This window comes from Loxodonta africana, chromosome 4, assembly GCF_030014295.1.
Source record: "Loxodonta africana isolate mLoxAfr1 chromosome 4, mLoxAfr1.hap2, whole genome shotgun sequence".
NCBI classification, from domain to species: Eukaryota; Metazoa; Chordata; class Mammalia; order Proboscidea; family Elephantidae; genus Loxodonta; species Loxodonta africana.
In genome coordinates this window covers 9713813-9741373 of record NC_087345.1, presented here as the reverse complement: position 1 = coordinate 9741373, position 27561 = coordinate 9713813, and the positions used below count along the sequence as shown (strand labels likewise).

General features: G+C 40.1%; 1 protein-coding gene across 5 annotated transcripts in view; it reads left to right on the top strand.

Annotated features, from left to right (window-relative positions):
- LOC100676931 (zinc finger protein 883-like) overlaps positions 1-23485 on the top strand; it is a 31412-nt gene extending 7927 nt beyond the window's left edge. For 3 of the 5 annotated variants that reach the window (XM_064283403.1, XM_064283404.1, XM_064283405.1), the window contains exons 3-5: positions 17270-17396; positions 18761-18911; positions 19254-23485. In XM_064283403.1, coding sequence (XP_064139473.1) covers positions 17270-17396; positions 18761-18911; positions 19254-21087 — 2112 coding nt within the window. In that variant the 3' untranslated portion in view covers positions 21088-23485. Of the gene's footprint in view, positions 1-9816; positions 9892-16671; positions 16882-17269; positions 17397-18760; positions 18912-19253 lie in introns of all 5 variants that reach the window. The other 2 variants (XM_064283406.1, XM_064283407.1) reach the window with 2 other exon arrangements.
- Positions 23486-27561: the final 4076 nt, after the last annotated feature.

Genomic DNA, 27561 nt, shown 5'->3' with positions numbered 1-27561 from the left:
TTCAACTCTTTGGTTCTAGTATATAGAAATGAAATATTTAAAGTAAACCTTATTTTGATATTTATTTTGTAATCTGAGTGAATATTTGCTAAAATCTCTCAGTCTTATAATTACCTGTACCATCTTTTGGGGTTCGACATGCACACTAATTTAACTTATAAGATAAAATGGGGTGGTTTTTTCCCCACTCTTTAACCATCTTTTTTCTTTACCCCCCCCCCGCTTTTTTTTGGCACGTTCTAGCTATAGCCTTTAGGATAATGTTGACTAGGACTGGAATAATGGGTATCACTGTTTTCTACCTGCTTTTTTTAGGGAAGTATTGACCTCTTTAGTCTGTATGTTTTTCGGGGTACATTTTTTAAATATATGCCCATTTTCAGATATACTGTTTCCGTATTTCTAAATGTGAGAATGCTTTTGACATAAACATGCAGAAAAATTTATAATAAATGTATCGTTGAGTAGTATAAAAAGTGAACACCCATATCACAGAGATAGGTTGCCCCTGTCACATTGCCCATGAGTTGATTTTCAGTCACAGTCTTCACTCTGCCCTTTTGGTGTCAGTATCTCGACATCTATCATGATCATTTCTTTGCCTTTCTTGATGTTGTTATCACGTATGTATGCATCCCTAAAATGGGTATATTTTCTTTTTGATGGCTTTTATGTTGTAAACTAATAGGATAATACTTGATGTACTTTTATGTCAATTCCTTTAGTTTAAATGTACAGTAGGAAAACTCTTCATGGGACCTTAATTCACCTTCATTGCTTGGTAGTATTTTCTTGTAGTAGTATATTGTAATAATTTAACAGTTCTATTTTTTGAACATGTTTTGGAAGCTTGTATTTTGGGGCTATTATAAACAACACTTCTATGGTTTTAGCCCTTATGTTTAGGTTGCTGGTCCATTTTGACTTAATTTTGTATATAGTGTGAGGTAGGGATTCAGCATCATTCTTTTGCATTTGGAGGTGTAGCTATCACTGCCACATCTGCTGAAGAGACTTTCTCCCCCGTTAGAAACAATTCTTTCAAAGACTTGTGGTTTTATATGTGTTCCTCTCTTGGTCTCTTATTCTCATCGTGGTCTCGGCATACCCCAAGTAACCTCTGCATCCTCTCCATAAAATGTGTTCCCCCTTGCAGGCTTCCACATCTAAGTTGCTGGCACACCACCCTTCAAGTTTTCAATGGAGAAAATCTTGGATGCATTCTTTCCCCCTATTTTTTTCACACTTCAACTTTCAGTACATGAGAAAATCTTGTTGCCTCTGCCTTTAAAGCCTGGGACCATCTGTTGCATACACCCCTTTTCCAGCCATCACCCAGTCTCAACCAGCGTCATTTTTTATCTGATTATGCCCGTAACCTTCTAATGTATCTTCTTGCTTATTACATTTGTCCCTTACACACCAGTTTTTTTTTATTCTGATGCAAATAACCAAATCCAGTTCATTTGTTTTCAAACCCTAAAGCAATTGTGTTCCTACAATAATGTAAAGATGTGCCTTACGTTTGCTGTTAAAGACTTGTCTTTCCACCCAGGGCAATAACTTTGTCTCGCCTCCTTTCCCCTACACACCGGGTTTTTAAGAGCTGTTGTATTAGTTTCTTCCTTTGCTCGCAAGTGTAAAATTGCTCTGTATTTCACTCAGATTAAAAGCCAGAGTCTTTTCAGTGGCCAGCGAGTTCTCCAGAGCATGATATGCCACTGACGCCATCACCTCTTCAAATTCCGTCACCGTTACTCTGCCGTCTGCCTCTGCTCCAGCCACGCTGGCCTCTGGCTCTTCCTTAAACACACAAGACGACTTCCCACCTTTTCGCCTGTGCTCTGGCTTTTTCCCCTTCCTGGAATAATCTCTTTCAGATACCTTGAGTAATTCCTTCACATCGCTCAAGGCTTAGCTCAGGTGTTTTCTTTTCAGTGAAGCCCACTCTGCTACTACCTGCATTGTCAGCACTACCAGTACTCTGGCTTTTGTTCCACCGTTAGTTTTTCCGTTGTACTCATCTTTATACATATGTAACTTCACGTTACGTTGTTGATTGTTGAGTACCAACCGTTAGAGTGGGGACATCTTTGGGTTTTTCATTTACATACCACAATTATATAGAAGAATGTCTTACATATTTTAGTTTAGATTTACAGATTTAGATTTAGATTTTAGATTTACAGAAGAATTGAGTGGAAAGTACAGAATTCCCGTATATGACTAATTCCTCCTGCTTGCCCTAGCCTCTTCAGTTTTCCCTATTACAGCGTCTTTTGTCGGTGTGCTAAATTTGTTACAATTCACGAACCAGTATTGATAAATTGCTGCCTACCAAAAGCCATAGTTTACATTAGGGTACTTAACCTAGTGCTCCTGTAACCAATACCACAAGTGGGTGGCTTTAACAAATTTGTTTTCTTGCAGTTAGGAGGCTAGAAATTTGAATTCTGGGTGCTGGCTCTCGGGGAAGGCTTTCTCTGTTGGTTCTGGAGGAAGGTCCTCTCTTTAGTGCTTCTGTTCCTCAGTGATCTGTATATGGCTTGTCGTCTATCTTTTGCTTAATCTCCTTTTATATCTCAAAAGAAATTGACTCAAGATACACCCTAAACTAATGCAATCTCTATACTTGCTAAAATCTCTCAGTCGTATAATCATCTGTACTGTCTTTTAGGGTTCTACATACACAGTTATTTAACTTATAAAATAAGATGGATATCTCATTAACATAACAAAGAAAACCCGTTCCCAAATAGGATTATAACTACAGGTATGAGAGTTAGGATTTCTTTTACAAATGGGAGAAATTGGAGGGAAAGAAGGGATCATGGGCACCAAACAAGTCCAAAACCTGGTAGAACAAATTACATTAGCTCTCAAGTCTTGAAAAGTATCCTCTTGTGTTCTGGGACCACTATGGGCCATGACCCTGCCCTTTAAACTTTGGGTATTGGCCATGTTTTCTAGATTCTGGGTAGAGGCTCCTCGGCCCAGGGCTTCGGTGATACCTTCTGGGTCCTCTGGGTTGGCAACTTTGCTTCCTCAGCTTTGAGCAGTCCACTTCTCCTAGTCCATCTGTGTGGCAGTCGCACCCCTTAGCCCCAGCAGGCCATGTTGTTCTACCCCTTGGGCATGGCAGCCCAGCCCCCTCAGCTTTGGGTGTCAGCCCCATCCCCTTTACATGCCTGAATGGCAGCCCCACATTCCATAACTGAATTGGTGAAGATCTGACTCTTTGAAACGTGGGAGGCCTTGGCTCTACCCTTTGAAACTTAGGTGGCTAAAGGTTTATTCTTTGAAACCTAAGAGGCTGTGGCTCCACCCTTTGAGCTTTAGGAGACCATGTCTCTTCCCTTTGAAACCGAGACTGCCCTGCTTCCTGTGCTTCTTTGAGCAGTTCTGATCTGCAGGCTTCTCCAGGGATGGTCCTTTTTTTTTTTCTGTTATAGAACAACAGATGTAGCTCCTTTGGCCTCTTTCCTGCCTGTGGAATTCTAAGAAGCAGACAACTTTCTTTCCTTTCATCCTGTGTCTGTCTTCTTCAGTCTAAGGTGATAGTTTTTTTCTGCTGTGTTAGCTGGTTAGATCCATCAGTCATAAGCTTAGCCTGTTTAACAATAGATTGTGTAGCCACGTCCTTGGTGAAAATTCTAGTACACTTATCCTGAGTTTGCACAATAGAATTTTCCAAACCTATTAAGCACTTTTTCATTTTGCACAGTTCATTTTTAAGTCCATCTCTTTCCTCTCGTATTTTACTATAAGCAGCAAGGAGAGACCATGTGGCCCCTCTAAGATCTTGCTTAGAAATCAGGTTCATCTGAAGTTCAGCCAGATACCCAAGTTCATCACTTACAAGTTCTGTCTTCCACCAAACAGTTGAACATAATTCAGACAGATTCTTTGCCACTGCCCTTCCTCCATTGTGCATGTGTCTCACTAGAAGCACACTTAATGTCCATACATCTAGCAGTTCAACCTATAACAAGTACAACCATTGTGTTGTATACTTTATAGGTTTGACAAATGAGTAATGTTACGTATCAACCATTATAATAATACCAGACTTCCTGTTCATGCCTTCCCACCTCCCCCTAAACCTGACAACCACTAATCTTTTTCAAGCCTATAGCTTTGCCTTTTCCAGAATGTTATATACTTAGAATCATATTTGGCTTTTTCCGATTGGCTTCTTTTACTTACCGATAATTCATTTAAGTTTTTGTCGTGTCTTTAAGTAACTTGTTAGCTCATTTCTTTTTATTGCAGAGAATACTCTTGTGTACTGATGCACCACACTTTGCTTATCCATTCACCTATTGAAGGGCATCTTGGTTGCCTCCAATTTTTGGCAATTAAGAATAAAGCTGTTACAAATATTTGTGTTATGTTTTTTGTGTGGATGTAAGTTTTCAACTCATTTGGGTAAATACCAAGGAATACAATTGCTGGATCATAAGTAAGACTGTGTTCAGTTTGGTGAGAAACTGCCGACCTAGCTGTGCCATTTTGTATTTCCCCCAGCAGTACTTCGAGTTCTGCTGATCCGCATCCAGGTGTGCTTGTTGGTTTGGAGTGGAGCTGTTGTAAGCAGTATGTAGTGGTATCTGCTTGTTGTAATTTGCAGTTCCTTAATGATAATGATGTTGAGCACCTTTTCATATGCCTGTTTGTCACTTGGTATCTTTTTTTGTGATGTGTCTCTTCAGATCTTTTGCTCATTTTCTAATTGCGTGTTTTGCTTTATTGTTGAGTTTTAAGGGCTTTGTATGTTCTGAGTAACAAACCAAAAAGTCTAAACCCGTTGCCATTGACTCGGTTCCACCTTATGGTGATCTTATATGTTTCGGAGTAGAACTGTCCCATGGGCTTTTCTTGGCTTTAGTCTTTACGGAAACAGATCATCAGGCCTTTCTTTCATGGTGCCGCTGGGTGGGTTCGAACCACCAACCTTTAGATTTAGCAGCTGAACACAAACCTTTTGTGCTAACCAGGGACTTTTTTTTTTTGAATACTAGTCCTTTGTCACATAGATGTTTTAGAAAGATTGTCTCCATAATTTTTGCCTTCTGTTGTTATTAACAGTATCTTGCAGGGCAGAAGTTTTTAACTTTTTTTTTTTTTTTTAACTATTTTGTTTTTATTTTGGTAAATATATAGATAATAAAACATTTGCAGAAGTTTTTAACTTTAGTCAATTCCATTTTATGTATTTTTTTCTGTCATGAATCGTGATTTCAGTGTTACATCTAAAAAGTCCTGGCCAAACCCAGTGTCACTCAGATCTTCCCGTGTTATCTTCGTGGAGCTTTGTAGTTCTGCACTGATATTGAGGTGGTGCAACAATTTTGAGTTAAGATTTGTCAAAAGGTATAAGGTCTGTGTCTGGGCTCCTTTTTTTTGCTAGTGGATATACAGGTGTTCCAGTACCACCACTGATTGAAAAGGCTCTCTCTCGTCTCCAGTGAATTTCCTTTGGTCCTTCTTCAAAGATCTGATAACCATATTTGTGTCTCTTTCTGAGTCCTGTCTTCTGCTCTGTTGATCTGTTAGTCTGTTCTTTTGCCAATACCACACTGTCTTGATTACTGTTTTGTCAGAGTTAAGTCTTGAAGTACTGTAGTGTCAGTCTGCCAACTTTGTTTTTCTCCTTCGATATTGTGTGATATTGTGTCGGCTCTTCTGAGCCCTTTGTTGTTTTCATGTGAATGTTATAACAAAACTGTTGATAGGCACAAAATAACTTCCTAGGATTTTCTTTGGAATTGCATTGAATGTATAGATCACTCTGGAAAGAACTGACATTTTAATAGTATTGGGTTTTTTCATGCATGAACATGGAATGTCTCTCAATTCATTTAGACCTTTGAATTTCTTCATGAGAGTTTTGTCGTTTTCTTTATATAGATCTTTTATATATTTTGTTGGATTTACACTGTCTCATTTTTGTTGTTACAAATGTAACTGCTATTGTGTTTTTAATTTCAAATTGCAATGTTCCAATTGCAAAAGCATTGGCAGTTGGTAAATATGGCCTTGGTGATAGAAATGATACTGGAGATCACATGATAGAATTTTGCAAGACCAACCTTTTTTCAGCAACATAGATGAAAACTATACACGTGGACCTTGCTGGATGGGATACACAAGAATCAAAACGATGACGTCTGTGGGAAAAGATGATGGAAAAGCTCAGTATCATCTGTCAGAACAAAGTCAGGGACCAACTGTGGAACAGACCATCAATTGCTCACATGCAAGCTCAAGTTGAAGCTGAAGAAAATTAGAACAAGCCCACGAGAGCCAAAGTATGACCTTGAGTATATCCAACATGAATGTGCATACCATCTTGAGAACAGATTTGATACATTAAACACTAATGACCGAAGACCAGATGAGTTGTGGGAGGTTATCATACGTGTAGAAAGCAAGAGGTCATTAAAAAGACAGGAAAGAAGAAAAGACCAAAATGGATGTCAGAAGAGACTGTGCAACTCAACTTTGAATGTTGAGTAGTAGCTAAAGTGAACAGAAGAAATGATGAAGTAAAAAAAGGTTAAATTAATTTCTTTTATAAGAATCAGCATAAAGCAGGTTCCTATGAGGCGGAGGTTAAAGATGTCCCAAATGTCTAACTTTTCCAATCTGCTGTACCGCTCCATCATCTCTAACATCAGCTACTCCCTCTCGCCTCAGTACTGCCCGTCCTGTCTTTTGGTTTCTTAATTCACTGTAACGTCTCACAGGACTCACAAACCATGTAAAGGAAATGGCTCACGAGGTTGTGGAGACTGACAAGTCCCAAATCTGTGGGTCAGCTGTGGACTTCCCCCCTGGCCCCTGGCCCCTGGCCCCTGGCCCCTGGCCTCAGTCTCTGCCCAGAGAGAGGCACTCAGCTCTATGCCATCTGCTGCGGGTCTCTGCTGCTCTAAAATTGGCTCTCTTTTAAAGTAAAACTGACCAGTCTCTTCGATTGGCCACAATTACCTTACTTTCACATACCCACCCAATCACCTGGGTAGGAGACACAAGACCATGTCTAGAAAGGCCACACACAAAAGTGGCTAATAGCTGCAGGTGAACAGAAGATTTCAAAGGCCAGCTCGAGAAGACAAAGTATTATAATGAAAGGTGCAAAGACCTGGAATTGGCAAACCAAAAGGAAGAGCATGCTCAGCATTTGTCAAGGGGAAAGAACTGAAGAAAAAATTCAAGCCTCGAGTTGCAACTCTGAAGGATTCTATGGGCAGGAACCATTAAAAGAAGATGGAAGGAATACAAAGAGTCACCGTACCAAAAAGCACTGGTCGATTTTCAGCCATTCCAGGAGATAGCATATGATCAAGAACCGATGGCACTGAAGGAAAAAGTCCAAGCTGCACTGAAGGCACTGGCAAAAAAGACCGCTCCAGGAATTGACAGAATACCACCTGAGGTGTTCCAACAAAGGGATGCAGTGCCGCAGGTGCTCACTCATCTATGCCAGGAAATTTGGAAAACAGGTACCTGGCCAGCTGAAGGAGAGATCCATATTTGTGTCCATTCCAAAGAAAGGTGATCCAACAGAATGCAGAAATTACGGAACAATATCAGTTTCACGCACAAATACAACTTTGCTGAAGATAATTCAGAAGTGGTTGCAGCAGTACATTGATGGGAACTGCCAGGAATTCAAGCTGGATTCAGGAGAGGATTCAGAATAGGACAGGGAATGAGGAGAATAGCATTGCTGATGTCTTAGGGATCCTGGCTGAAAGCAGAGAATACCAGAAAGATGTTTACGTGCATTTTACTGACTATACAGAGGCATTCCACTGTGTGGATCGTAACAAATTATGGGTAACATCGTGAAGAATGGGAATCCAGAATGCTTAATTGTGCTCATGAGAACATAGACCAAGAGACGGTCATTTAAACAGAACAAGGGGATATTGCATGGTTTAAAGTCAGGAAATGTGTATCTTGAATGGGAGTGGAACCCAGCACAGAAAGAAGGTGAAGTGGTTAAGCTGTGAGCTCTCCAGTCACACAGCTCGGCTTTATCCACAATTGTCTTCTCCAAGTCTCCTCTGCAGAGAAATAGTGCGTAACTGGGCTCTTCAGTGACGAGCATAGCTGTGATTATGTCTATGATCGTATTTTCTGGGGGGGGGGGGGGAGACAAAACGGTGATCTGAAAACAAAAAAAATCCTCCATTTTCACATAACACTGATTTTTGCATAATGAATGACCTGGTCTTTGGAACGAGCCACGTCAGTAAGCGAGGAGTAGGTGTATTATTTTAACGTCCATGGGATCAGTAGTGATTTCTCCTCTTTCAGTTCTGATATTAGTTATTTGTATCTTTTTATCTTAGCCTGGGTAGAGGCTTATCTCTTTTAGTTGAGTTTTTGTTTTGGTGACTTTCTCTATTGGTTTCCTTTTTTCCCCTCCTTCATTTTTGTTGATTTGTACTCGTTTTTATTCTTTTCTTCTGCCGACTTTGGCTTTAGTTTGTTCTTTTTCTTGTTTTCTAAGATGGAAGCTAAGGTCGTTGATATTGGATCCTTTTTTCTAATATGTATCTTCAGTGCTATAAATTTCTCTGCATTCTTGGCTTTCTCTGCATCCAGCAAATTTTGGTAAGTTATATTTTCATTATCACTCAGTTTAAAATATTTTCTAATTCTTCTTGGTGCTTCTTTGTCTCATGTGTTATTTAGAAGTGTGTCATTTAATCTCTATATATGTTAGGCTATTCCAGCTATATTTTATTGATTTCTTGTTTAATGCCATGTTAATGTATGGTTCCTAATACTTTAAATTTGTTAAATTGTGTTTTGTGACCCAGAAAATGGTCTAACTTGGTTAATGTTCCCCATGAGCTTGAGAAGAATCTATATTGTGTTGTGTTTGGATGACATTATATATTCTTCGTGTCAATTAGATCCACTCGATGGATGCTGTTGTTGGCTCAGCTATGACCTGCCTGGTTTTCTGCCAGTTGGGTTTGTCACTTATTAACAGAGTGTGGTTGAAGCCTCCAGCTGTAATAGTGGATTGGTTTATCTCTCCCTGTGGTTCCACTAGATTCTGCCTCACGTATTTTGGCACCGTCTTCTTAGGCTGATGCACCTGAGGGATTATTATGCCTTCTTGCCGAATTGAGCCTTTTATCGTGGAATGCCCCCTTTTTCCTTGCTCTCGCACCTGGTTTGTCTAAAATTAATACAGCTACTTCATCTTGCTTTTGAGATTTTTTTACTTTTAATCTGCTTTTATGTTTTAAGTGACTTTCTTGTAGACCATGTAGTCTCTGTCTTTTAATTGGTGTCTATAGACCTTGGTGTTTAAGGTGATTACTGGTACAGTTGGATTAATGTCTTCACGTTTGTTCCTGTTTCCTATTATTACCCTCATTCTTTGTTTTCTTTCTTTCACTCTTTTTCTGTCTCTTGTGGTTTCAATTACACTTCATATATAACTCCATATCCTCCCTTATTAGCATGTCAATTTATATATATTTTTTAAGTTCCTGTAGAGTTTGCAATATATGTTTACAACTAATTCCAGTGCATTTTCAAGTTAACACCATGTCACTTCATGGTACTTTCATGGTACTACCAGTACCTTATAACTGTATTCTCAACTCTTCTATCTTGTCTTGATAGCATTACTGTCAGTCATTTCACTTATCCATAAACTATAGTCATGTACTGCTGTTATTATTTTTAACAAACTTTGAAATATTAGATAAATTAAGAATGACAAATAGGAAAGATTTTATGTTACCTTTATTTTTTCATTGCCTAATGCTTTCGTTTTCCATGTAGGTCCACGTTCCTGATTCATATCATTTTCCTTCTCTCTGAGGAACTTCTTTTATTTCTTGCAAGGAAACTCTACTGGTGAGAACTTGCTCCATATTTGTTGTCTGACAATGTCCTTCTTTCTCCTTCACTCTTTTTTATAATTTTTTAAAATTGTCGTAGGAGTGTGTATTACAAAACATTTGCAAATTCAACAGTTTTTGCATGTATAACTTAGTGGGTGGTACAAATGGTTAACCACTCAACTGCCAGCAGAATGGTTGGTGAGTGGTTCGAACCCATACACAGGTTCCTCGGAAGAAAGGCCTGGCAAGCTGCTTTTAAAAGGTTACAGCCTTGAAAACTTTATGGAGCAGTTCTACTATGCACATGTAGGGTCGCTGTGAGTCATAATCAACTAGATAACTAAGAACAACAATAATGTAGTGACTGATTTTATTCCTCTATTGTGCAGTTATTGTCACTATCATTTTCCAACTTAATTCACCACCAGCAACAGGAACTCAACGCCCCCTATGCTGAAACTTCACATCTCCCTTTATCCCACCCTTTAACCGCTAATAAGCTTTGGTCTCTGTACAGTTGCCTATATCGTGTAAGTGGGATCATACAGTATTTGTCCTTTTGTGATCAATTTACTTCACTTAGCATAACGTTTTCAAAGTTCATCCATGTTGTAGCATGTATCAGAACTTCATTTCTCTTTGTAGCTGAGTAATACTCCGTTGTATGGATACACCAGATGTTGTTTATCCATTCATCTGTTGATGGGCATTTAGGGTGTTTCCACCTTTTGGCTATTGTGAATAGTGCTGCAGTAAATACTGGAGTACAGGTTTCTGTTTGGTTTTCTTCTTTTAATTGTTTTGGGTATATACATAAAAGTAGGATTACTGGATCATATGGTAGTTCCATAGTCAACTTTTTGAGGAACCACCAAACTGTTTTTGATAGCGACTGTCTCATTTTGCATTCCCATCAGCAGTGGATAAGGGTTCCAGTTTCCCTACATCTTTGCCAGTGCTTGTTCTTTTCTTTTTTTTTCCTCCTTCACTTTTGATGGATAATTTTGCTGGATGCAGGATTCTAGGTTAGTGGTTTTTTTCTCTTAGCACCAAATATTTCACTGTACTCTGTTCTTGGAAACTCTACTCTGTTCTTGGAAACCGTGGTGGCATAGTGGTCAAGAGCTACGGCTGCTAACCAAAAGGTCAGCAGTTCGAATCCACCAGGCACTCCTTGGAAACTCTGTGGGGCAGTTCTACTCTGTCCCATAGGGTCACTTGGAATCGACTCAACAGCAGTGGGTTAATTCTGTTCTTGCTTGCATGGTTTATGGTTTCTTAAAAGAAACAAACAAAAAAACCCAAACCCACTGCCATTGAGTCGATTCTGACTCATAAAAAAAACTCACTGCCGTCAAGTTGATTCCAACCCATAGCAACTCTATAGCACGTCGTTTGCTTTATTAGTGTCCCTAGCATGTTAATTAATTTCTTTGGCATGTCTGGACGCATAAACCCAAATTTCTGAAGTATCTCAGACTGATTCTAATGCTTGCTCTGTCTTTTTTTTCTCCCTCACCCCCTTGGTCATTAGTATGCCTAATAGTTTTTTTGTGGCAAGCCGGAGATTATGTACTGCGTAAAGAAATTGAATAGGACTTTAGCGTGAGGTTTTATCTTGATCTGGGTAAGTGTTAGGCTGTGTTTACAATTTGCTGTGGGTGTAAGAGGCCAAAATGTTCTCTGATGTTGTTTTTGTCTTTCCTATTGTGTTAGGTTTTCTAAAAACTTCTTAAATAAGGTCTGAGACTTGGCGTTCTTTCTGTTGTAACCCTGTTATTATATGAGAGCCCTGTTGATGTGGCAGTAAGGTGTGGGACAGAGGACGCATGCTGTATAGTCCAACGATGAGGTCTCAGGCTTTAGTGAGACCGTGTCCCTGGGCAGTGACCACACAAGTGCTTCTCTGCTTCTCCCTTCCTCTACTTTAGTGAAGCAGGAAGCCTAGATGGAGCTGGTGCTGGGTATTTCACTACTGCAGGGCAGTTAAAAAACAAACAAACACATTGCCGTCGAGTCGATTCGACTCACAGTGACCCTATAGGACAGAATAGAGCTGCCCATAGGGTTTCTGGGGAGCGCCTGATGGATTTGAACTGCCGACCTTTTGGTTACCAGCCATAGCACTTAACCACTCTGCCACCAGTTAGACTCTAGTAAAATCAGTTCCTTTGAGGGCAGGCCTTGTCAGAGAGAGCAGAGTACTCTGGAGAAATTTCTAAATGGTTTACTTTTGTCCTGCTCCAGCTGGAAGGAAGCATAAGGAGATTTTTCTCTGATCTTTTCACACTGAGAGCCTGATAGGTTTCTTGGAGGTAAAACGCACAAAACTCTGTGAGTCTCCCTAAGATTGGGTCCCCCTGGCATTTTTAACCCTGTAGGTTGTCCAGACTGAGCCTCCAGCAATTCATCAATGGCGTTTTAACTTTCCTACCCTGATACAGTGATCTCAGCAGTAGTTTCTGTTGCTGGGTTTTTGCTCTAGCATGGTTCTGTGTGTTTGCCTTTGGGTCCCTCCAGTTTTGGAGTAGCAGTTCGCCCTCTAACCTCAATTCTGTGAGTTCTGTACATTTAACCTTTTTCTTGTTTTGAAGGTGGAAGCAATGACTTCCAAGCTCCTTACATATTGGGCCAGAAACTGGAAGTCTTCATTTGTATGTCGTGTCATTACTGTGGTCTTATTTTCAAATTACTTATTTTACACAGTGTCTCAAGCTTATATGTTTATCCTATTGCTAATGTCCTGTTCTTTCCTGGGTATAGGCAGTGTATCTTCCCTTTCCTGGGTATGAAGGTCAGTGGAGCCCTTGGACTCCTGCGCTTCTACCTCGGTACTTTTGAAGTAGACAAAACCAAAACCAAACCCGCTGCCGTCAAGTCATTCTGACTCATAGCGATGATGAGATGATTCGAAGTAGAAGGACATGTGAAATCTATATGAGTGTTTGGAAAATCATCACGGTTCTCTTCCAAGTTCTTAGAATTGAAAGCGTGCTTTTTTCCCCTCACCAAGCCCGGTTTCACACTCTGATGTTTTCTAAAATGGTTATTTTGCTTTTCTCTGCACTAACTCAGTAAAGCAAAATATGCTGTGTTTCTCTCACCTTATCCTCTCATTTTGCTGCATCTTCTGTAGAACTTATCACCACTTCATAATTATGTTTTTTTTATTTACCGTCCACACCCAAAGACCTTAGGATCCATATGTACCCACATATGTCTGTTTTCTTCACTGACTAATGTATCCATACCTAAATCGACTTTAATAAATAAAGGAGCTAGAGGTAAGGGTCTGAAGGGAAGCACCCTTGCTTGAGACACAGGGTTTTGTCAGGAGAAGGAACTCCACATTGTCTGAATGGGACAGGTGGTTTCCTTTGTCTGTTCTCGCAGTGCCCAGCAGGGCTGTTGACCATCCAGGTGTTTTTGGAGAATAACACCTAAAATACCAACAAAACTGTATGCATAGGAACAGAAGTTTAGTTGTCAGGAATTCAGGCCTCAAAGACAAATTGACCCTGGCCAAGCAACAGCCCACTTGGGCAGCATTGAGCATGTGAATGCTTGTTTGTAACTTCACTCAGCTGTTAGCTGTTTGTGAAATGTCTTCTTAGGAGAGAGTCATGAGATACAAATGAGCTAGTATGCCATAAACCTTTTGCTCAACCTTTTGTAAATGGCACTTGCTCAATCGGAATCGAGTCGACGGTACTGGGTTGACTGGGTAGTTGCTCAATTTATGGAACATTTTATCATGAATACATTGTATAATGAACAGTAGGGTTTTTGATAACTTTAAAATATGTAACCTGGCTCACTGCAGTGGAGGAGACTTCTGGATTGTGGCTCTAGCTAAAAGTTTGTTGTGACACCATCTATTCTGGATTGACTTTTGTCCCCCAAAATATGTGTTTTAAACCCTAACCTCTGTGACTATGGTATAATCTCATTTGTGAATGAGCTGTCTTAGTTATGCTAATGAGACAGGATTGGTGTAGGATGTGTCTTAAGTCAGAATCTCTATTGAGATATAAAAGAGATTAAACATGCAAGCAAAAGAAGCAGAGATAGGGGAAGAGACTTGCCAAGCCACATGAAGATCACCCAGGAGCAGAAACTCATACAAGGATCTTCCCCCAGAGCCGACAGAGAAAGAAAGCTTTTCCCTAGAGCTGGCGCCCTGTGTCACACCAAAGTAAAGTTTAGCTGAAGATGATTTTAAAGTAGTTGCAACAGGACATAGACAGGGAACTGCCAGAAATTCAAGCTGGAGTCAGAAGAGGATGTGGAACGAGGGCTATCATTGCTGATGCCAGATGGATCCTGGCTGAAAGCAGAGAATACCAGAAAGTTGCTAACCTCTGTTTTATTGACTGTGCAAAGGCGTTCGACTGTGAATCAGAACAAATTATAGATAACACCGCAAAGAATGGAAATTCCAGAACATTTAACTGTGCTCATGGGGAACTTGTACATAGACCAAGAGGCAGTTGTTGGAACAGAGCAAGGGAATACAGCAAGGTTTGAAGTCAGGAATAGTGTGCATCAGGATTGTATCCTTTCACCATACTTACTAATCTGTACTGAGCAAATAATCTGAGAAGTGCACTATATGAAGAAGAACAAGGCATCAGGATTGGAGGAAGACTCATTAACAACCTGAGCTATACAGATAACACAGCCTTGCTGAAAGAGAAGAGAACTTGAAGCACTTACTGATGAAGATCAAAGATTACAGCCTTCATTATGGATTACACCTCAGTGTAAAGAAACCAAAAATCCTCACAACTGGACCAATAAGCAACATCATGATAAACAGAGAAAAGATTGAGGTTGTCAAGGATTTTATTTTACTTGGATCCACAGTCAACACCCATGGAAGTAGCAGTCAAGAAATTAAATGACCCATTGTATCGGGCACATCTGCTGTAAAAGATTCTTTAAAGTGTTAGAAAGCAAAGATGTCACTTCAAGGACTAAGGTGCACCTGACCCAAGCCATGGTGTTTTTAAGTGTCTCATATGCATGAGAAAGCTGGACAGTGAATAAGGAAGATGGAAAAAGAATTGACACCTTTGAATTATGGTGTTGGGGAAGAATATTGACTATACCATGGACTGCTAAAAGAACAAATCTGTTTTGGAAGAAGTATAGCCAGAATGCTCCTTAGAAGCAAGGATGGCAAGACTTCATTTCTCATACTTTGGACATGTTATCAGGAAGGATCAATCCCTGGAGAAGGACATCATACTTGGTAAAGTCGTCAAAAAAATGGAATACCCACAACCAGATGGATTGACACAGTGGCTGCAACAACGGGCTGAAGCATAACAATGATTATGAGGATTTCGCAGGACCAGGCAGTGTTTTGTTCTGATGTACAGCAAGCCGCTATGATTCAGAACCGACTAAATGACACCTAACAACATGTACACACCACACGCACATATGTACACACACACGTACACGTGGATACAAAACATTTGCCAGTTCAATAATTTTCACATGTGTAATTTGGTGACATTGATTACATTAATCATGTTGTGTAGTATGGTGCAGTGAATTACTTACTATGGCCGTTCTAGCCGTAGTCTCGTAATGCCCACCAAATAACTTGGTGTGAGTATGCAAATGAGGTGTTTGTGGTTCACCGGGGGGTGAGATAGCTTGCCAGAAATGTAAATAAGGTGCATGGCACCCTTGTGCTGATGGGACCATGCAAAATAAGGTATATGGAACACTAACGGGGGGAATGGTCAACTTTGCCAGTCGGCTAGGCTTAAAAGAGTAGTCTCAGAGCAAGGAGCTTATTACCACCAGAAAAGGATAGCTAGGAATGGAGTGCATTTCTTGGACCTGAGATCCTTGCACTGAGACCTCCTATACGCAGGAGACAGAGAGCTATGGTGGGCTTCCTGGCACATGGAACAGGGCAGTTAGAGTGGAGGTACTGACACACAGAGCAAGACAGCAGAGCACTTTTTTGGGTAGGAGGCTTTCTGGCAGTGTGGGGGACACTGGGCACTTAATTGACCAAACTAAAAGAGCTTTGTATCAGTTGCCTGAACATGGCAGAGGCCGAGGGACCAGTGAAAGGCGTGTCTGTGGGTATGGTTGAGAAGAGCCTGTCCTGATCAAATAACTGTATACTGAGCATTTCTGCATCTGAATTGTAAACCTGTTACTTCCCTAATAAACCCCATAATTGTGAGTATCGTCTGTGAATTCCATGTAGTCATCGCAACAAATCATCAAACACAGTAGAGAAGTAGAGGGTGCCATGGAAGGGACAGTCAATGTCTGCATTGGTCAAAAGATTGGAGGGTGAAGCATGTCTGACCTTTGCCTCACAGGAATCAGCCAGGGGCTGTTCATGGTGATCTTGATTCTCCTTTCCCCTCTTTAAGTTAGAGGAGGTCAAACACTGCCACTACGCCATTTTTACCTTCAGTTGTTACAAGATGGGAATCATAACCTTTTCTCAGTAAGCAGGGCACATCACTCTGGTTTCTGCAGTGGTAGGGCCGTTCGTCATCTTCGAGTGTGTTTGTGGGAGTGTATATTTTTATGTCTGTTGAGGGTGTGGTCACTAATAATTGGCTAACAGTTGTATCAGATCTCGAAATTTGAGAACAGCGGGGAGATCTGGATTCTCATGTTTCCTGTCTCACACCTGAGCTCTGTTTAACTTAAGCACCTTTGCCTGTCTTTGTGAAAGAGATAGAGTAACAGCACAGTTGCTGAGTTTTTCAAAAGTAAATGGCTGGTAAGTGAAAATTTCAATTTTTTTCAGCAGATGGAACTGTCACTTCTTTATCTCCTGGAGTTCTTTGAGAAAATAGGATCACCTCAGGGCCTTTCGTTGCCAGTTTGTCTGTGCTGGCCACCTGTCTTCCCATGGCTGTGAGGGGCAAAAGGAAAAAGTGCCGTACTGCGTTATTTCCCAGCTGTTAACACCTCATCCCGATTTCACCTTCTGCTACATGATTTGTTGAGTGTTCTGGTAGGTCTTGTGGAAGAAGTTGAAATTGTTCAGAAGGAAGTGAGGATCTGAATTAGAGCATTTCTCTAATTTCTGCTATGTTTTCTAAGTGTTCTAGACTGTAAAGAGAGAGGGAGAAGACTGGAATTGGTCACAGTCAAACTGTGGAGAGATTATTTCAGTGTGTTGGACGTCTTATCAGACAGGATGCAGTCAGTGAGGAAGTGAATGTAGTTAGTGAAGGGAAGAGGCTGGTGGCTATACCCTAGAGTAGATCTTGGTAGAACATAGAACCTTTTGTCATATCCCTATGAATTCTCAGTTCCCCAGGTCTGTGGGCCTCACCCTTCCTCTTGTACACACTGGAGTACAGGTTACCTTGCTGATGGGAATGTGTGGGGTGTTTTAGGACTCAGTGGTCGATGAGGATGTGGCCGTGGTCTTTACCCAGGAAGAGTGGGCTTTGCTGGATCTTGCTCAGAGGAAACTCTACAGAGATGTGATGATGGAAACCTTCAGAAACCTGGCCTCAGTAGGTAAGAATGGCATCATTTTTTATTTAATCCTTTAGTGAACAAAAATACTATACTCATCTACTTTGCCCCAATATTTGAGCTGAGGAATTGTAATACAAAAAACAGGCGTAGTCTTCTGCTCTGTGTAGCTTACATATCCTTTCTTCCCCATTGTCTTAGTTGTCTCGTACTAATATAACAGAAATACCACAAATGCGTGACTTTAACAAACATGAATTTATTTTTCTCACAATTTAGGAGGCTAGAAGTCTGAATTCAGGGTGTTTGTCTCTGAAGAAAAGTCCTTGTCTCTTCATCTTCTATTCCTTGGCTCCTTGGTGATCTTCATATGGCATGGCATCTGTCTTACCCCATCTCTGCTTCTCAGTTGCTTGTTTAATCTCTTTTATATCTCAAAAGATTGACTTAAGACATACCCTATACTGATACTGTCTCATTAACATAAGAAAGAAAACTCATTCCCAAAGGGGATTATAACCACAGGTTTAGGGATTAGGATTCCCTTCACATATTTTTAGGGGATGCAAATTCATAATACCCACAAAAATAAAGTTCTGTGTATTAGAGTGAGTTTTTAGTTCTCTTGCAATTAAAAGCCTTGAGGCTCTTTTAAGGGTTGCAGGTGTAAGCATAGTTTCCAGGGGTCTCTTTGAGGCACTAATTGATCTGTGATTTGGGACCATGTGAGAGTTTTACTGTGTTTATTTCAAATTACATACGATTATTTTGCCACGCATATATTCACACCTGCTCATCTTCAGAATCGCCGAAGACCAAAATACTGGCACAGTGTCAGGGAAGTGTTCATTGCTCTGCACTGTCTTCCCTCATGGTATGTATTTCTCCATGACCACCATTTCTTCTAGAGAAGCAAGAGAATGATCTGATGGGAGTGGAGATAGGAGTCCTCCAGGGCCACTGTATGGGGGAGCACTAGGAAAGCAATAATTTTTTGAAGGACCAGCCCTGCATGGAGGGGATTAGACTTGCATCGGCTAGAAAAAATGTCTTTCCGGTGGAGGAGACAACGTCACAGATACCTGACTTTATCAATCCCCTCGCACCTGTGGTCATGGAGAAGTACTTCCTCCTTATCCTCTTTTAACATTAAAAAAAATAAATAATTACATACACATTTTGTCCAATATCATTCTACTTAGCTCTTCTAATTAAACATATTTATGTCACCATTACTCTCAATCCTCTGGAAATATTTCCTAGTAAATGGCTTTTTAACCATTGCCAGTGTTCTGATACAATGAAATGTATATAAGTCGTTCTTTATTCACAGCAGTTTTTTACCCCTAATAATTCCTTTCCTTTTTGTTTCGTATTGTGAACATCATGTTGAATCATTTGTTCAGTGTCTCAAAACTGCAATGATGGAGAAAAGTTATCCACTGAACATATGATAGTGCAAATCATGAAGAATAACAGCTGGCCCTCCACATTAGGAGAAATCTTTGAATCGCCTGGTAGTGAAGATCAGCTTAAAAACCAGGGGCAACTTTTGAGGTGAGTCTCATTCAAATGAGAGAAAACATTTGAGGAAGTCCTCTGGAGAAAGTCCTAAGGTACATGATGTGTGTGTGTGTGTTTGTGTACGTTTAGACTTTTCACAATATGTTTTCAGAAATGAGCTTCAGCATATTGAGTATTTTAAATTATTTTACTTGTACACAATTATCAGAAAGCCTCATATTTGAGAAAAATGTTAACAGTAATGGTAGTACCTCTGCTAAATGGCTTAATATATGAAACATGAGACAACTCAGCAAAAAAGTTGCATGTTCACAGTGTTTGGTAATGGTGAAATGAAAAATTTATTTCCAACAACATGTTTTCTGTTTTTAACAGAAGGCATACAGTAGAAACCCTCCATGAAAGTAATGAAGGCAATCAGTGTGGAAACACCTTCACCCAGATTTCAAATCTTAATGTGTTGAGAAGGAATATTTCAGAAGTGAAACCTTTTGAAGGTGGTGACTGTGGAAAAGCCTTCATGGAACACTCATCACTTAAGCATCCTACCAGATCTTACACTGGATGCAATACTTCTCAGTCTAAGGAATGTGGAGAAGCTTGCAGTAGGCCCTCTAACCTAAGCACTCCTGTAAGAAGTCTTGCTGGAGAGAAGCTATATAAATTTAAGAAACACTATCAATGTAACAAATGCTGGAAAGATTTTTGTAGTGTCTCATCTTTTCAGAGACATGTTAGAGATAGTAAGCATGAATGTAAAGAAAAATTTCATAATGGAAATAAGCCTTATGAATGTAAGGAATGTGGGAAAGGCTTTAATTGTGCCTCAGCCCTCACTACACATAGAAGAACTCACAGTGGAGAGAGGCCTTATGAGTGTAAAGAATGTGGGAAAACCTTTAGTCAGTCATCACACCTCAGTACACATATAAGAACTCACAATGGACAGAGGCCTTATAAATGTAAGGAATGTGGGAAGGCCTTTAGCCAGACTTCATCTCTTTCTTTACATATAAGAACTCACAGTGGTATAAGGCCTTATGAGTGTAAAGAATGTGGGAAAGCTTTTAGTTATGCCTCAGGCCTCACAACACATATACGAACTCACAGTGGAGAGAGGCCTTATGAATGTAAAGAATGTGGAAAAGCCTTTAGTAGTTCCTCACATCTCACTCAACATATAAAAACTCACAGTGGAGAGAGGCCTTATGAATGTAAGGAATGTGGGAAAAGCTTTAGTCGTTTCTCACATCTCACTTCACATATAAGGACTCACAGTGGAGAGAAGGGTTTTGACTGTAAGGAGTGTGGGAAAGCTTTTAGTCATGCCTCAGCCCTCACTACACATATAAGAATTCACAGTGGAGAGAAACCGTATGTTTGTAAGGAATGTGGGAAAGCTTTCAGTGATTCCTCACATCTTACTATGCATAGAAGAACTCACAGTGGAGAGAAACCTTATAAATGTAAGGAATGTGGAAAAGCATTTAGTCAGACCTCATCCCTCAATCTACATAGAAGAACTCATAGTGGAGTGAAGCCTTATGAGTGTAAGGAATGCGGGAAAGCCTTTAGTCGTTCCTCATACCTCACTGAACACATAAGAACTCACAGTGGAGAGAAACCTTATAAATGTAAGGAATGTGGGAAAGCCTTTAGTTGTGCCACATCCCGCATTGCACATTTAAGAACTCACAGTGGAGAGAAGCCTTATGAATGTAAGGAATGTGGCAAAGCCTTCAGTCAGTCCTCACACCTCACTACACATATAAGAACTCACAGTGGAGAGAGATCATATGAATGTAAGGAATGTGGGAAAGCGTTTTGTGATTCCTCAGGTCTCAGTCAACATGTAAGAACTCACAGTGGGGAGAAGCCTTATGAATGTAAGCAGTGTGGGAAAGCCTTTAGTCATGCCTCAGCCCTGACTACACATGTAAGAACTCACAGTGGAGAGAGGCCATATGAATGTAAGGAGTGTGGGAAAGCCTTTATTTGTTCCTCAAACCTCACTACACATATAAGAACTCATAGTGGAGAGAAGCCTTATGAATGTAAAGATTGTGGGAAAGTCTTTAGTGAGTCCTCAAACCTTACTACACATATAAGAACTCACACTGGAGAGAGGCCTTATGAATGTAAGAAATGTGGTAAAGCCTTTAAGGTTTTTTCACACCTCACTTCACATATAAAAACTCACAGTGGATAGAGGGCTTATTAATGTAATGAATGTGGGAAAGCATTTAGTCAGTTTTTAGTCCTTATTAAACATCATTAACCTTAAATTGGGAGGGACCTTATGAATGTAACCAGTGAGAGAATGCATTTGCTCATACCTCTTACCTCAGAAACACAAAACTCACTGTGGATAGAAAAGATAAAAAAAAATGTGATAAAGCCTTTAGTTTTTTTTTGTCTCTGTAAACATACAGTGAGCAGTGATTTTCTGAATGTAGGGGATGTGGGAAACTCTTCAGATGTTTCTTATTCTTTGGGACACCTTTCAGTTGGTATACTGGAGATAAACAGTATATGTCTAAATATTGTTGTATAACTTTTATATGGCTTTTTTGCAAACCTGAAAGAAGATACATGGCATATTAACCATGTAAGGACCATGGGAAAATTTACACATATGGAAAACACATTTGAACATACAAGAAGTCATACTGGAGAGACATCATGTAAATGTGCAGTACCTGGAATCATGTATATATCTTTTTCTAGTCTTAGACAACATGTGAGATAATACATTGTGTATTGATCCTATGAATGTGAAAGATGATGGATGCCTTTAGTTTCCACCCTCCCTCAGGACGCCTGTGAGACCTCACACACTAGACAGAACCCATGACTATAACCATTGTAATCACATAATTTCCCTATTTGTGCACAGGGACATTCTGTTGTGTCTTATATATGGTTGCAGAATTGGAGTGGACTCAGTGGCATTGGGTTTGGTTTTTTTGGTTAAGTATAAAGCACTACGTTCTCATTGTAAAAAACTGTTTTTAATTGAAAAGTGTATAGAAAAATAAAAGTCCTTTAGAATATGACCATGCTTCGTATGTTAGGTGTTTCCTTTTGGTCTGTCTTGTATGGGAAACAGTGTTTTAACAGAATCAGGACTGTATTATGTGTTTAGTTTTGTAGTAGACATGTTTTTGCATTGTATCTCATTCTGCTTGACTACAGTCATGATCCTGGATTTACTGATGAAGAAACTACACAGAATGTTTGAACTTAGTATCATCCCACAGAAATGCTCTTCTCTCAAGTGACATTGTGACAACCAGGGTTTGCATGAAAGGATGGTTTATTCTGAGACCCAGGGCGATTTTCTGCCAAGGTAGTGCCTCAATCTCACTTAGCTGCAGCGGAGCTTCTGTACTGCGCAGGCTCAGAGCCTGTGCTCACTGATAAAGTCCTGTTGTTGTTAGGTGCCATCGAATTGGTTCTGAGTCATAGTGACCCTGTGTACAACAGAACAAAACACTTCCTGGTCCTGCGCTACCCTCACAGTTGTTATGCTTGAGCCCGTTGTTGCAGCCACTGTGTAAGTCCACCTTGTCTCCCTCTTCTTTGCTGACCCTCTGTTTTACCAAGCATGATGTCTTCCTCCAGGAACTGATCCCTTTTGTTTATCTGTCCAAAGTATGTGAGATGTAATCTCAGAGCCCATTAAGGAGCTCTGGTCACACTACAGTTACGTGCTTGGCTGGAAACCAGAAGGTTGACAGCTTGAAATCACCGAGTGGCTCCACTGGAGGAAGACCTGGCAATGCTGTCATAGAAGATTACAGCCAAAAATGTTACGGGGCAGTTTTCTGTCACATTGGGTCACTTTGCATTAAAAATCTGCTCGAAGGCACACGACAACAACCGGGATCCTATTTATCTAATGTAAATCAATCCTGAGTGAATGAATTAATATAGATACAAATGTACCACAAAGAAGAGCTCTACACAGCCCTGTTCTCAAGTCTTCTCCACCTCACCTCACTTCCAGATCCTTGAAAATCCCCTGAAGCTTTAAATTATAGGAGTCTGTAAGAATACAGTCAGTGTAGCCATATTTATGTCAATAGCAGAAGTTGGAAGAATTTAATTTACTATGAGCAAGATGAGTTTTGACAGATGGATTTTCTCCTTGTTTAATTTTAATTTCTAAAGAAAACCTGTAGTTGCAGTAAAGTGAGCCCCCATAACTCTAGACCCTTATTTGCCAGTTGTTAAGATTTTACCTTATTTGTCAATATATAAATACATTATTATGGTGAAGTATTATATACTTAGTTTTAGATAGGTGACTTCATTTCTTAATCTTCAGTATGCACCTTATAAGAATAAGGACAATATAGTAAAAAAAAACCATTATCACACACAGGAAAAGAAACTTTCTTCACTCATGTTACAGTTGTTGGATATTTTGAAGCTAGGATCCTCAAACAAGATTTGTACATTGCCTTTTTATTTTTAGATCTCTAGTCTGATTTACATAATACATTTGCCTCCAGTTTTGTTTTAATAATACTGACTCTTGATTCCAATCCAGCTGTGTGGTAAATGTTCAGCACTCTGATGATTGTTTTCTCATCATCTTGTTTAATTAGCTTGTCTGCTATATTTCTTGTGATATGGATGTCGACTCCCAAGAAGTTCTAATTCAGAGGTAAGGTAAAAAACATGTAGTTCTAAAATTTTTAGAAGCTATATTAGAAAATTAAAATTATTTTTAATGACATATATTAAACCCAATATAAAAATTTTTAGTGGAATTAACTAATGTGTATAAAGTTATTAATGAGACATTTTACTTTTGTTTCTTTTTGTCCTGAGACTGTCAGAATCTGGAAATAGCATACCTCAAGGTGGATGCAAGATTTCATTGGACATTCTTAATCGGTATTTAGATTCCATAATACTGTTGAAAAAGGTTCACAAACCAGGGTTACTCTGGTCATACATTTCCAATCACAGAATCAGGTTCATTGCTAAATTGAAACGAAGAATTTCGTTTTTTAGTTGCACTAGCCACAGTTTATGTTCTTAATAGCTGCATTTATTGGACAGTGCAGGTCTAGAAGATCACAAATTTCATTGGCAATGTTGTGTACTAGGAAGCACAAATGCCGAGTATTTGGTCAAGGTGGTGGCTGCTGATATCTGTTGTAAAGTCACATTTTTTTCTGGAGTAATATGAGGATGATATTTTGGCAACAGGGAATAATCTGTTCCCTAGCAGCCTTTCATCTAGTGTTTTTATCCCTTGTTGATCTTTGCCTGAATCCTTTATTTTATGTTGGAGTTGTTAAAAATTATGGCTTTTTCTCTCATTCCTTCTCCATTCTTTTAATGGGCAGTCTTCTAAGAACAAGAGCTCCCTTCACACTCTTTGTCTTTGTGTCGTTGTTGTTAGGTGCCTTTGAGTCAGTTCCAACTCATAGCAACCCTTTCTACAACAGAATGAAACACTGCTGGGTCCTGTTCCATCCTCACAATTATTGTTATGCTTGAGCCCATTGTTGCAGCCACTGTGTCAATCCATCTGGTTGGGGGTCTTCCTCTTTTTCGCTGACCCTGTACTTTACAAAGCTTGATATCCTTCAGGGACTGATCTCTCCTGATAACATGTCCAAAGTATGTCCTTGCGTCTAAGGAGCATCCTGGCTGTACTTCTTCCAAGACAGATTTGTTCGATGTTTTAATAGTCCATGGTATATTCAGTATCCTTTGTCAGCACCACAAATCAAAGGCATCAGTTCTTCTGTCTTCCTTACTCATTGTCCAGCTTCCCTGTGCATATGAGGCTATTGAAAACACCATGGCTTTCACTGGCTAATATTTTTTCCAAAGTAGACCGCCAGGTCATTCTTCCTAGTCTGTTTTATCTTAATCTGATATTTCAGTTGAAACCTGTCCACCATGGGTGACTGTGCTGGTATTTGAACACTGGTGGCATAACTTCCAGCGTCACAGCAACATGCAAGGCCCCACAATACAACAAACTGACAGATGTGTGGGGGTCCAGTATAATAACAATATCAAAATCACCATAGTACAACGAACTGAAAGATGGGTATTCACAGTTTTATGTACTAATAGGTTTATTTCTATTTACATTTAAGGTTTGCTTTCATTTTGAATTAACTTTTCTGTAATATATGCACCATTACCATGCTTCTTACGAGATCCCAGCCTCCCCTACCTTGGTGCCAGACAGTGGGGCTGACGTTTCAGTGGTCCAGGAGAATGGAATTGCCTGGTGTCGAGGGGCTCAGGTCACAACTCAGTTGAATTGGGATTATGGGGCCACCCAAAGCCAAGTTAGCAAGGTTGCTGTCCCAGTGGACCTGGAAGACAAGGCCAACTCCCAGGGCCTATGGTCCTCCACCCAGATTCCAGAGCATGGGTAGAGTCTGGATGGCAGAGCCATTGCCCAGATGGTCTTGGAAGACAGGATTGTTTCCAAGTCTTGAGAGCTAATTAAATTTGCTCTTCTGGGTTGGAGACTTGCGTGGTATCCATGATTTCTTTCATTTGGAATGGGAATATCGTTCTTGTGACTTTTCTACTGTTGTACTTGGGAAGCAGTGAACTTGTATTCTTTAGGTTTCCCAGGTTCATAGATGGGTAGGAGCTTTGCCCCAGGGTGGAATATGCCGAGAATCGTGCCCATATTTGATTTGGATGATTTTGGACTTGGAGTCTATTTAAGACTTTTGGGATGATGTAATAGGGCGAAGATGTTTTGTATGTGGAAAAGACATGAGTTCTCAGGGGCTAGAGGTTGAAATGTTATGGATTGAATTATGTCCCCAAAAATATGTGTTGTAAATTCTAAACTGATGAATAGGGATTTCTTTGTTATGGTAATGAAGTCATGTCAGTTTAGGGTATGTCTTTGGCCAGTCACTTCTGAGATATAAAAGTAGCGGATTAAGTACAGAAGCAAGCAAGCATAAGTGAGGGAAAGGTAGATGCCATTGTAGATTTCCCGGGAACTCCAAGAAGGCCAGAGAAGCTAAAACAGGGATTTAGCCTGAGTGGACCGAAAGCCTTCTAGAGGCAGTGCCTTGAATTTGGACTTCTACTTCCTAATTGTGAGAAAATAAAATGCTCTGTTCTTTAAAAACACTCATTTGTGGTATTTCTGTTATATCGGCACTAAGAAACTAAGACGGTGCTTCAAAAAAAGTAAAAACTTCATAAAACGTATTCAGAAGTCAGGTTTCTTCCTGTACACCTGTGCCGTTAGTATCACCACCAGTTGATGACCATTTCCATTTCATACTGTGTAGTTTCATTTTTCAGTGTTTCTCGGAAATACTCCCCCCTCCCCGGCCAGAATAAGCCCATACATAAAGAAGTGTATGTTACTTACGTTGTCACGTTTCTGTACGTTAACTTTTAGATGTTTTTAGGTGCCGTCGAGTCGATTCCGACTCATAGCGACCCTGTGCACAACAGAACGAAACACTGCCCGTTCCTGTGCCATCCTCACAATCATTGTTACGCTTCAGCCCATTGTTGCAGCCCATGTGTCAGTCCACCTCATTGAGGGTCTTCCTCTTTTCCACTGACCCTGTACTTTGCCAAGCATGATGTCCTCCTCCAGAGACTGATCCCTCCTGACAACATGTCCAAAGTCTGTAAGACGCAGTCTCGCCATCCCTGCTTCTAAGGAGCATCCTGGTTGTGCTTCTTCTAAGACAGATTTGTTCGTTCTTCTGGCAGTCTGTGGTATATTCAATATTCTTCGCCAACACCACAATTCAAAGGCATCAGTTCTTCTTCGGTCTTCCTTATTCATTGTCCAGCTTTCAGATGCGTATGATGCGACTGAAAATACCATGGCTTGGGTCAGGCGCACCTTAGTCTTCAGGGTGACATCTTTCCTCTTCAACACTTTGAAGAGGTCCTTTGCAGCAGATTTGCCCAATGCAACGTGTCTTTTGATTTCTTGACTGCTGCTGCCATGGCTGTTGACTGTGGATCCAAGTAAAATGAAATCCTTGACAACCTCAATCTTTTCTCCGTTTATCATGATGTTGCTCATTGGTCCAGTTGTGAGAATTTTTGTTTTCTTTATGTTGAGGTGCAATCCATACTGAAGGCTGTGGTCTTTGATCTTCATCAGCAAGTGCTTCATGTTCTCTTCACTTTCAGCAAGCAAGGTTGTGTCATCTGCATAACACAGGTTGTTAATGAGTCTTCCTCCAATCCTGATGCCCTGTTCTTCTTCGTATAATCCATGTTCTCGGATTATTTGCTCAGCATACAGATTGAATAGGTATGGTGAAAGAATACAACCTTGATGCACACCTTTCCTGACTTTAAACCAATCAGTATCCCCTTGTTCTGTCCAAACAACTGCCTCTTGATCTATGTAAAGGTTCCTCATGAGCACAATTAAGTCTTCTGGAATTCCCATTCTTCACAGTGTTATCCATAATTTGTGATGATCCACACAGTTGAATGCCTTTGTGTAGTCAATAAAACACAGGTAATCATCCTTCTGGTAATCTCTGCTTTTAGCCATGATATCCCTGGTTCCCCGTCCTCTTCTGAAACCAGCCTGAATTTCTGGCAGTTCCCTGTTGATATACTGCTGCAGCCGTTTTTGAATGGTCTTCAGCAAAATTTTGCTTGTGTGTGATATTAATGATTTTGTTCTATAATT